The sequence below is a fragment of the Camellia sinensis genome, chromosome 15 (assembly GCF_055761805.1).
Source record: "Camellia sinensis isolate YWXY chromosome 15, ASM5576180v1, whole genome shotgun sequence".
NCBI classification, from domain to species: domain Eukaryota; kingdom Viridiplantae; phylum Streptophyta; class Magnoliopsida; order Ericales; family Theaceae; genus Camellia; species Camellia sinensis.
Window position 1 is genome coordinate 107,138,788 of NC_138975.1, and position 12,269 is coordinate 107,151,056.

A 12,269-nucleotide genomic window follows, 5' to 3' on the forward strand; every position below is an offset into this window, starting at 1 on the left:
CCCTTATTTATATTATTTTATAAATAAAAAATTGTGATGACCGGGTACGTAATTCGCCTCGTCCTCTTTGAGCTATGTTGGGTTTATTCTTGTTAGAGTGTCGGGTTTTAATGTGAGATCTTATCAACTGTTGGGTTCGTTGTCTTTGAAAACTTTTTCTTAAAATTCTCGTTCTTATTCATTTCAATACTGAGTTTCACTTGTTTCGAAAGGTGCAAGGTTGGATCCAGGGTGTCACGGGTCAAGCTGGAAAATTTTCTGGCTGGGAGGCAGAACCGCACATGCAGAGAAGAGGCCGCATGTGCAGGAGGTGAGGCCGCACGTGCGGAGAGGAGGGAGGTGTCAATGGTGCATCCTGCATTATATACACGTGCGGAAGAAGGTGCAAGAGAGGGTGCCGCACGTGTGGGGCTGAGAGCCGCACGTGCGGATAGGGGTGCCGCACGTGCAAGATAAAGCTGAGTTCGAAAAAAATTTGCTTTTCTTCTTCTTGGGCTGCGTATATCACTTTTTGTATATATCTCTCTCTCTAGAAACTCAATTCTCTTCCTTCTCTCTACATTTCATACACCAAACTAGATTAAGTGTTTGATTTTTCCAAATCCATTGGAGCTTTGATCCTTGTCCCTTCATCAAAGTTGGAGAACTTCTTAAGGGTTACATTTTGTGTGGTAGAGATCAAGTTTCAACATCGTTAATTTTGAGGGTTTCATCTCATTTCTTCTTCAAACTTGAGGTAGAGATTTTTCTTTGAGTTATATATACATTTTTACAAAATATGTTGTTATTGTGACTCTTTCTTGTGGTGATTAAACTTGGGTCTGACTCATGTGTTGAATAATTTTAAAAAAATGGGTTTCCATAATATTTTCTAAAGAGCCTTTTGGGTTATTTTGTTGTAGAGGAATACTATATTGAAACAAATTTTTTCAAAATGAAGGGAAGACCTAGTGTATGGAAACCCTAGAAACTTGGGAATTTTTTTGAAAATGTGGTGATGTTATGAAATTAATTTTTGACAAATATTATGACAATGTGAATAGTTGGTTTTGAAATTATTATTCAAAAATGTGAATATAGTCATGAACTGACTAAATTGTTGAGAATGTATGAAATGCGGAAGTGTTGCTACTCTTGGATAGATATAAATTAATATATGTTTATGCTGTGAAATTGCATTGGAAAGGGAAATGGAAATTGTGATCGAAATGGAAAAATTGTGTGGAGATATTGCAAATGGAAGACTATTATAATACCTTGATATATGTTGCATTGGTATTTCAATTTATTTGGTTGTTACAAATTTTGAATTGAGATTTAAAAAATTTTGCTTTGAAAAAGGAATGTTGTGAAATAAGATCTCATTGAAATGTTTTGGAATAAATACGTTGGTAAGTCCGGATAGGGGGTGTAGATAAAATTGATTAAGTTGGCGTGAATGTCTAGGGTGAAAGACCGAAAACACGCGCGGAGAAGGTACCACGTGCCTTCCAGTTAGCTACCGGTAAAGTAGGGATTTGGTAGTGCTAGTTATACCTACTTGCAAACACCAACCTAGAGATTACTTGAGTCGTATTTACCGCCCCTTAAACTTGATGTAAAATTATTGAATTGTTAAAGTTTCAAGTTTTCATTGAGCAAGATGGTTCTCAAAAAAAAAAAAAAAAAAAGGAGGGGGGTGATAACATGACTTTCTTTTAAAAGCATAGCATGACATGTGCATTTCAATTTATGAGACTTGTATAAAATGTATATGCTTTGTTAAGAATTTCTTACTGGGCTTTATGCTCACCCTATGAGATTTTAGTGCAGGAAGAGATGTGGTGATTCCGCCAAACTAGGGTGTGGATGTGTATGTTGAGAGGACAAGGCTCTTGTTTTGTTGCAATTATATTTTTGCAAGCCAAGGGCTATACTTGTATGGGTTCGAGCAACCATTTTGCGTAATCGAGCTTAAGCCTTGGACTTTGTAGCCTTTGAGGGCATTTATTACTTTTGATTGGATGTTCTACATGCTATAGATTCATGTGCTAACAATCGTTGAATGTATATTCGCATGTGGGACTATTTTGTAAAAACCTCTTTTGATCATGTAATGTAAGTATTGGAGATTTATTTCGGTTCATCATAAAGAGCGGGGATTGGTGTACTTTTATTGTGTATTTTCTTGGGGCTTGACAAAAATGTTGTACGATAATTGAATTTCAAAATCCTAATCTTTTGTTTTTTCAAAATTTAAAATTGTTAAAATGCATATGTTGCAATATCATTAATTTCTTCTCATTATAAATTTTATTTTAAATCTTATAAGATTTGGTCAATGACTAATATTCAATTTTTGTAAAAAAATTCCAATAGATTCCTTCCAAAAGTTAATATAGCAAGTCTACAAAATCATATTTTAAAACTCAAGATTATTAATATTTTTATTTTTGTTTTAAATAAGCATGTTAAAGTATAAACAGATATCCAAATAAAATTGTACTTATTAATAAATATGGCATTAGTTTTAATTGTAATCACATCTTTTTAAAGTCTTTATTCATTTTTTTACTTTTTTTTTACAATTTAAATTACATGTTACGATGATTCTTTCTTACTCATTAAGTTTTTAAAATTTCTTTAATTATTTCCTTTTCAAAAACCAATATAACAATTTTTTAAAATTCATATATTTTTATTCTAAAATAGTGAAGTATTAGAACTATGTCATTTTTTTTTATAACAAAGCATAATTTTAATTGTTAATTGTCAATACAACAATTTTAATGTATCTATACTATATATTATTGTAAAAGAACATTTGAAACAAAACTCTTAAACTTATATATATAGTTTTATTTACAAGAGACAAAATACAAAAAATTGAATATAATTATCGTATTTTTGATATATAATATATTATTTTACCATGTGCATAGCACGGGTGACATACTAATAAATAAATAAATAAATGTATAAGCAAAGTCAATATTAATTTGCAAAAAATACGATTTGTCAACCCTTTTTTTCTTTTTTCTTTTTTTATATTTTATGTATTTTTATTAGAAATTAAGAGTGCTAGAGGATTAGGTTAGGTTGAGTAATCTCTCATCTGTTATCTGTTTGAATTTAGACGGTTGAAAAAAAAAATCAATTCGTATTTGTTTGCTTAGTTAGCGGATGTGGATAGACCGAGCTATGTGAATTGACAAGTGAGTGATATGCGAATTGGTTTGCCATTTGGGATTTACTGTTTTAGGCCCTTTTAAAAAATTATTTTTTAGTAATTCTATACTATTTTGAACTTAAAATTTTTTATTATTCATTTTTTATAATAAAAATAAAGGTTTAGCTTTCATATTTCTTAAATAGTAAATATAATTTTTTTTTAAAAGTGTTCTTTTTTACAAAGCATAAAAGCATAATTTCATTTTTTAAAGAGTATTGGTGGATTGAGTTGGATCAGGTGATCTTCCATCTACTATCCTTCTGAGAACTTAGTCGGATTGGAAAAAAATATATCCATATCCATTTGTTCAAACCATTGAAACCGTTCATTCTATGACGAATTGGTTCAGACCATTCGATTTTGACAGATCAAATATACGCTTCCCACCACCTATTAAAAATGTTAGGTGTGAGAACCCGAATATAAAAATTAAGTAAATAATTAAATAATAATTTTACAAATCTCAAATATTTTATTATGAATCTTTAAGTGCAAATTAAATATTATTGGAGGATCTTTTAATTAATTTTAAACCTAAAATAAATTTATGGTGAAAGTCATTGATTGAGAAGCAATATTTATTATTAAAAAAAAAAAATAGAGAAGAGGGTGTGACTTGAACTCTAGACCATAAAATTAACAAGTTAGGCTCTTATCATTTGAATTGCATGTAACTTATATATGTATTTTGTATATTTATCTATCTATTTGACCTAAGTGTGCCCACCACTAGTATAAAATAAAATAAACACAAACCCTAACTCTTGTTATAATTGTTTTCCACAACACTAGCAGCCCTAGCAGCCGTGGGTTTATGAAGAAAAGAGAGGGGTTTTTCAATCATCAAGATTATTGTTGTAGCCAAGAAGGAGAGCTTTGGGTGTGTTGTGCTGTGTGGCTTCCTAGGTTTTCTTCTCTTCTTTCTTTGTTCTTTATCCTAATAATATTGTTATTTAATTCATTGATGGAGAGATTGTAGGTGTATGTATTTTGTGTGTATATATATATGCTGTTAAGAAATCTAAGGAGTTAAATTCATGTATAAAGAATCGGTGTGAATCTTAGTCCAAAAATTCTGCACATAATTACAAACTTTAAAAATCAAAAAACCATATCAAACGGATGAATTTTAATCTGAAATTTTTACAGTAGATCAATTACACATTGAATTGCATATCTGAATTTTTTCATAATTTTTGGGAGTCAAAATCCATATAAATTGAGGTATTCAAATCTGTCCAGGAAACCAGTCCGAAACAGTAAATTCGGGATTGTTGTTCTCTTTGGGTATAAATCCAAAAATTATCAAATTAGTGTCATTAGAACCGGTTACGAGACTAGTTTCGTATGTTTTTGGCCTTGCATTGATTGCTCGTGTATATTAAGAGAACCGTCAATTTCTTTAAAGTGCTGCAGAAAATAACCGGTTTAGATATAATAAATTGTAGATAATTATTTTGATAAGCAAATCAAGTGAAACCAATTGGGTTTGAAACTTAGGATATACTAGATCATATCTGGAGGTTATTGGAATTTTTTTGAATATCGTGGAGTGGGTTTTGTAATTTTCAAAGTTAGCGAATAGGTTAGGAAGGCTTGTTTGAAATTCTGTTTTATCTTAAAGTCACAATTAATTAAGTTTTGACCAGAACCCATGTCTTGGGTGATTTTAAACCTTGAAGAACATGAACTTCGGTAATATTTAAGAGTAACGGTGAGTTGGGTTGAGTCGTGTTAGTGCGCTTTAGTTGAGGTTACTTAGTTCCTATTTTTTTTTAGTATTTTTAAATTAGTTGTAACGTGTAGTTTTTATACTTGGTTCAGGGCACTAGTTGGACTTTTATACTCTATTCGAGGATTATATTATTTCGGTTTCAGGTGAGTAGTTTCATGCTACGTATTTTTATAAATGTTCCCCTACCCTGAACTGTTGGAAAATTAAATTGTTGTTTCAAGACTAAACTGTTTTGATAAATTATTATATTATCAATTGAATCAAATTATTTCTTAAACATGTGTGAACTTGGCATACTGTAAACTATTTGTTTTGGTCTCATGTTTATAATGATGAACCACCATGTTTTGTGAAAACTGATGTGTATTGATTATTGGGACCATGTGTGTATTTAGTCCAGGGAAATTATTCCACTGTGTGTGGTGACTCTGGCCACTAGGGAACAGATCCGGGTTGGGCCGTGATGACTCTAGTGCTCAACGATTATAAGGAAAAGACCTTTAAAAACAACTAGGTGACCTTCAATCGGATCGTCTTTGAGAAAAGGCCCAGGTGCCACCCTGAGGATGACTCTTAGTTCGGTATTGGATCCAACGGGGCTTATAGCCTTGAGAATTGTGTGGCAGATTATTTGTTTTTATTGGTACCCAGAAAATTATTGGTGTTCATGTTATAATCTGTTTTAAGTGGAAAATGTTGTTTATCATGTTTTTGCGAGACATGAGTATTTTAAGTGTTGAACTGTGGAACCTTCTTTTTGAAACAGATTGTATTTACCAAACTGTATGCCAATCTAGTTTCTGTGATATATATCTTATTTTGGAATTGAACCCTGTTTTCAAAACTGTATTTACTATTCATGTTGCTACTCACTGAGCTATCAGCTGACTTAGTTGTTTACCATTTCCAGGTGTTAGAAGGACTTAGAGTGGACTCATGGCATAGCGGGGACTCAATTGCATGGACCTCTAGGGCATTCCTTTAGTTTAGAGTGTTATGTCAAGTTTGTGCATATTTATATTTATTCTTATCGAAGTTCATTTAGGATTATTTTTGATATGTGGGTTGTTTATATCCCATAAGTTTGGATGGTTTTTGATTACGGTTGATTTTGCCGTTTATAATTGTGACATGTCTGGATTGAGTTTTGGTTATTTATTATTGGACTATTGTTCAGTTGTTCGATGTGATTGGATTCGTGTTTAGGCTTACGTGTGCCTTGGGCTAAGTCCCTGTGGGCCACAGCCGGTCATGCCCGGATTTGGGGTGTGACATTAAGAATGAACACCTTAAAGATAAAAATATACTAAAACAAGTATTGTTTGATTAAAATTCAATTCTTCAATAAAAATGATTCAATTGTTTGGATTAAAGATTTGAGGTAGATTTGTGGGTTAAAAGAAAAATGAAAAAAATTAATTTTTATTTCATTTACTTTTTCTTTCTTTTTATGTTTTATTCTATAGATCTCTTATTGAATTTTTTATTCAAACAAAGAGGGGCAAAAGAAAAAAAGTAACACAAAAAATTATTTTTTAATGAAATTTTTATTAAAAATTATAATAATTAGTTAGTATCATTAGAAATTTATTGTATTTTTTGGGAGTATTTTTTTTGAGGTCCCTGATATTATGATTTTGTAGTATAAAGGACATTAAATATTTTCATGATGTCTAAGGTCCCTCAACATCAATCCAGAGAAAATTGGTCCAGAGAAAATTCAAGTCAAAGAAAATTGGTCCAGACTCTGGCCTCCTTAGCCTTTCATGGGCACTGCCAGGGAAATTTCCTTAGCCTTTCATGGACTCCAGAGAAATTTCAAATTTCTCTGCCGTGGGTTTGATCCTCCACCAAATGTTGTTGAAAGCTTTCACTGTGTCATAGATAGAAGGTTCTAAAAACGCTCCCAAAGAAAATTACTTCTAACCCAGAGAAATTATGAACTTCCCAAAGAATTTCTCTGGGTTCAACCCAGAGAAAATTGAAATTTCTCTGCAGAGGAGGAGGTCTTGGAAATTCAATGAAATCAGATCTAATAAAGTTGGTATAGTTGAAAATTTCTCAGAATTCATTCATCAAATTCCACTTGACATTGAAATCTTTTTTCACAACCATAAAAAGTTGCAAGCAAATGATATGCAGCAGACCTAATAGTCAGAATGGTCTAATAATGCAGGAGATTGTTTCTGTTTTAAAAAACATAAAAAATTAAACTGATACTAAACAGGTGGAAGTATATAAAGCTTACATCACCATTCACAACTTGATTCACATGCAGAATTATATTCATGTTTATAAGGAGGTCCATCACATGTATGTTAATGAAGTAATAAATTCAATGAAATGCATGTTCAAATTTGTGCATTGTTTGCACAAAAGAAAGGAGAACAGAACAAAACAAAGCATGTGCAAAAACACTGTAGGGACACAACCTTTTCCGAAGTTCCTACACTACGAATTCTGGTTTAGTTATTCAAAATAAGTCGACCTGCCTGTCAACCTTAGAAGACCAATTACCAAGTAAAATGAATATAATCACTCACAACCATAGAAACATAGCAGCAACCTCATCCTCTTCCTCCTCCTCTTCATCCCCACTCGCTCCACCGGCATTGGTCCAATCAGACTCGTTTCCATCCTCATTGACACCGAGCATTCATTTCGGTGCTCTCGATCCGCCATGATTCCGTTTCGGTGCTTTCGGAGTAACTCGTTGATTTGGTCTTTGTTCACAGCTCCGTCAAAACCACGGTTCGTGGGTCTAGACGTGTTTGAGCAAGAACAAGGTCTGATAGCTCTGAGCAAGCTCACGAGGATGAAGGAAGCAGCTAGGGTTTGGGGTTGATGTAGGAGAGAGAGTGAGAAGAGAGAGACTTCTTAAATTTCTCTGTGATATATGAGTTTGGGGTTAAAGGACCTTAGACATCAAAAAATAATTTTGTAGATCTCTTCCATTACGAAAAGTGCGAGAGGGACCCTAGACTAATTTTCCCTATTTTTTTGGGGGGAGGGGAAGGGGGGGGTCAAATTCCCAAGTTGTACAAGAAAATATTTTTCACTCTAAATAAAATAAATAATTTTTTTTAATTTTAACCTTTTCATATTTTTCATAACTTCATTCTCCTGAAAACTTAACCTAATGTATAATTGAGCATCAATACACAGGGACACAAATATATATTAATTACTTAGAGCAACTCTAATGAAATAGGTAAAACAGACTTGTTAAGCATTTTAGTCAATTTAACTCTAATTTTAAACCTCCACCAAACTAATTATTAGGCTGACTATTTTACCTTAGAATTTTCCACTTGCTACAATTGAAGAGCCCTATGAGGCTCCACAATTGAAGAGCCCTGTGGTTGACTTGGACTGTAGCACTACGAGAAGTAATACGGTTGAGGGCGGCTCTTGTTTATATTCAAGGTCATCGTTGAATTTTCTTGGAACTTTCCACACAACAGAGCTGGCATAATTGATCTTTGTGTCTGTTTTCTTCACTTTATTGAAAAAATAAATAAAACCTGATCTGTCTAGCCTTATATATTCTCCTCATTTGAGAAGTTGACTATTTTTATAAGTTATTTTAATTTTTAATTATTTTAATAGATTAAAATATTTATATTTGAAAAAATAATTAGATTTTTTTATAATTAGATATGATATTTGTGAGAAAAAAGTAAAATGATTATGAATTTGATGTGATATTTTATCTTATTAATTATTTTAACCTATTTTGTCTTTTTATAAATTTTAGCCCAAAAAGTAAAAAATAACGTTTGCCAAACAAGGCCAACAAAGGCAATTATGTTTGAATTATCTGTTTAAATACAAATTTGTTAAAAAAAAAATAGAAAATCCATTCTGTCATCTCAAACATTGTGTTAATGTCTAAATTAAACCGTGGACTAGAAGTCTGGTTTCCTTAAAATTAAAACTATCAATTCAGTAAGTGTAAACATTGGAGTTTTGAAATAATTATTAGAATCTCAATTTTTTTTTAGATTCTGGGATTAAACCGATGATATCAGAATGACAAAGAATTAATATCATAATCTGAAAACACACAATGTTAAAAAAAAAAAAAAGTTAATTTTTAAAAAAAATCATGTAATCACAACGTTTGTTATCAGTTACAAGATACCTTTATCTGTTTGAATTTACAAGTTACCAAACACTGAAAAAGACTAATAAGAGTTCTTCCATCTTAGAAAAGAACATAAAGAAAAACAAAAAAGTATTCATGAGGTTATGGATGGCAGCAAATGTTACGTACTAAATAAAAAAGTACTTAGTAAAATGTTTTAAATTTATAATGTGTAAATCCGATTCATTTAAAATTTAATTCACACTACGTCAAGTTTAATTTCACACTATAGTTTCAAATTTTGTCCGTAATTTGAAACCACAAGATGAATAACAATATTTACCATGTTTGGAAGAGGTTTATTTTTTTTGAGAATATGTCAACTTTTGTTTATAATTTATGTGATAAAAATTAATTATCTGAATGTTACTTGCTATTTCTACTTTCTAGTTACTTTTTGCTCCAGAACAACTGTAACCAAGCACACCAAATAACTTTTTAAAAGCTTCGAAATTGACATATGAAAATGACAATTAGGATACCTTGTATTCCTCACCTCCCCTGCCGGCCTGCCAACGATTTTCAAGACGAAATAATCACATGCTTCATAAGTGTCATTAATTCGGTTTCACTTGATTTGAGTTAACTATAGTGATGATGAGTATGCAAATGATTTGGGAGGAGAAACAAAGTTGGCAATTCAATTTCTAAACACAAAAGGGCCTCTTGGCCAAACACACCACCACTTTTCACTCACATGGACACTAGCTTATACAGAGCAGCCATGGAAGGCAACACTGAAATCCTCAACCAAAACAAAAACCTTCTCGAAAACCAACTCACCCCAAACAACAACACTGTCCTCCACGTCGCAGCCCAATTCGGGCACATCCAGTCTGTCATGGAGATCCTAAACATGTGTCCCTCCATGTACCGAAAAGTAAATTCACAAGGCGACACTTCGCTTCACATTGCAGCAAGGGAAGGAAACTCCACAATAGTCCGAGCCCTGATTGAATACGCGAATGCACTCGATGAGGAGCTTGAGAACGGGGTTGGGACGGCCAAGGACATGATGAGGATGAGCAACGAGGTGAAAGACACTGCCTTGCACGAGGCTGTGAGGAATCACCACTCGATTGCGGTCCAATTGTTGACACAGGAAGATCCTGAGTTTTGTCATCCTGCTAATAATGCGGAGGAGACTCCACTTTACCTGGCGGCGGAGAGAGGGTATGTTGGATTGGTGTTTGTGATCTTGGAGACTTGTACAGTACCGGCCTATGGTGGCCCTGGTGGTAGGACTGCTCTACATTCGGCTGTCATTCACAACCTTGAAGGTAGCTAACTAAAACACATTTTAGAATTCTTCAATTAGATTTAAACAGAGGATTGAAGAGAAAACACATTTTAGAATTCTTCTAAGTTGCTACTAGCATAGTATTTGTTTTGTTTTGTTTTTGTTAATAATTTGATTTATTGATTCTGGTTTAGGATGTACACGGAAATTACTACAATGGAAGCCAGCCCTAAGCAAGGAAGCAGATGCATATGGGTGGACACCGCTTCACTATGCTGCACGCTTCGGTTATGTATTAAGAGCGAGAGACCTACTAAACGCAGATAAATCAGTTGCATACATTGTAGACAAAGACAACAAGAAGACAGCTCTTCACTTGGCGGCTAGCCAAGGCCACGTACGCGTACTTGAAGAGCTTATATCACACTGTATGGATTCTTGGGAGATAGTTGATGGCAGAGGCCAGAATATGCTTCACATTGCGGTGAAAAATGGAAAAAAGAGGGCAATCAAATTTATCTTGCAAAATTTCCCCTTGAGCAGTCTTATAAATCAGAAAGACGTTGATGGGAACACACCTCTTCATCTGCTTGCTGCTTCTGATTGCTATGAGGCCGGTCTTGTAAAGCACCCCAAGGCGGACATGATGGCCTTCAACAACGATAGTTTGACTCCTCTGGACGTAGTCTGCAGCAACAAAAGTGTTGAACCGTGGGTAAGTATGCCAACTTTGCCCATTTAGAAATGATTCTACAACATGGTACATACAATCATAAGCAAGGGTTTTTGTGGTATATAGTTAATCCTCTTAGTTGATGCTGATACACTCATACAGAGTGTTACCAGAAAATAGCTATCTATGTTTTGGAGCTGAGATTTTACAAAACATCATACACTTTCATTCCAAATAAGTGTAGTGATCTAAAAAAATTTCCTACTTATTTTGTTGACATTTTTCTTAAGACAAAATGAGTAAAAAAATGATGAAATAAAATTTACGAAAGTGTGGAATTTGGGTGGGACAAAATGTACATAAAAAAGCTGTAACGCTCTAATAATTTGATCAAAGAACAGATGTTACCAAAATGAATTTCAGCACCATACTACCCATGATATACTTCGGACGTAGACTAACAATTTTTGGAAAATGACGTTTCAAGAGTTTCAGTTTTGACTACTCAATACGATATCATTTAGATTTTCCCAATCTGACTTCAGAACACAAAATTGCAGGGTTTCACCAAAAGAAATTTTACAAATGCGGGTGCTAATCTGGGTAGGAGAGATGTATTCAGCAGAGATAAAGATGAAATTGTAACCAAAGAGAGACATCATGTCCTCGAAAAAGTCCTACCAACAGATATTAGAAGATCAGCAGACACCCATTTGATAGTGGCCGCGCTCATAACAATAGCAACATTCGCTGCTGGTTTCACTGTGCCAGGCGGCTATGATGCCCGCCAAGGCCTCGACCATGGCACGGCAATTCTAGCCAGAAAAGCAGCTTTCAAAACATTTGTCATTACGGATTTTATGGCCATGATATTTTCGACCACTGCCATGTTAATTTACTTCGTTGTGGCTGGTGATTTAGATAGAGATAAGTTTCTCAGGCACTATGCCTCAGCTTACTATCTCATTGTCATTGCCGTGGGAGCAATGGTGCTTGCATTCATTACAGGGATGTATGTGGTGCTAGCGCATTCATTAGGCCTTGCAATTGCCTTGTGTGTTATCGGTTGCCTCTCTTTTCCTGCTAATTATTTCTTACTCAGGAAAGCATGACGTAAATCGCACAACTCTTGAAAGAATCGAATGTATAGATTCTGATTATTGCTGTAAATTAGACCTTAATTTTTTTTGTTTGGCTCCTGGGAAAGCCTGTCTTCATTGTTGTTAAACAGATTCGCTTCGAAATACATATAGCATTGGGCAT

The 12,269-nt window shown here is 33.7% G+C and overlaps 1 protein-coding gene across 1 annotated transcript; it reads left to right on the top strand.

Moving 5' to 3' along the window:
• The first annotated feature begins 9,555 nt into the window (after positions 1–9,555).
• On the top strand, positions 9,556–12,269 carry LOC114320171 (protein ACCELERATED CELL DEATH 6-like). Its single transcript, XM_082907944.1, has 3 exons — positions 9,556–10,373; positions 10,528–11,048; positions 11,567–12,269. The coding sequence occupies exons 1-3, from the start codon at positions 9,791–9,793 to the stop codon at positions 12,116–12,118; spliced, it is 1,656 nt and encodes a 551-aa protein (XP_082764070.1). The 5' UTR covers positions 9,556–9,790; the 3' UTR covers positions 12,119–12,269.

Excerpts from the sequence above, each read along its gene's own strand:
- LOC114320171 (XM_082907944.1), top strand. The coding sequence starts at position 9,791 with ATGGACACTAGCTTATACAGAGCAGCCATGGAAGGCAACACTGAAATC. Across the intron at positions 10,374-10,527 it reads TGTCATTCACAACCTTGAAG|GATGTACACGGAAATTACTA; the intron begins GTAGCTAACTAA and ends ATTCTGGTTTAG. Across the intron at positions 11,049-11,566 it reads ACAAAAGTGTTGAACCGTGG|GGTTTCACCAAAAGAAATTT; the intron begins GTAAGTATGCCA and ends ACAAAATTGCAG.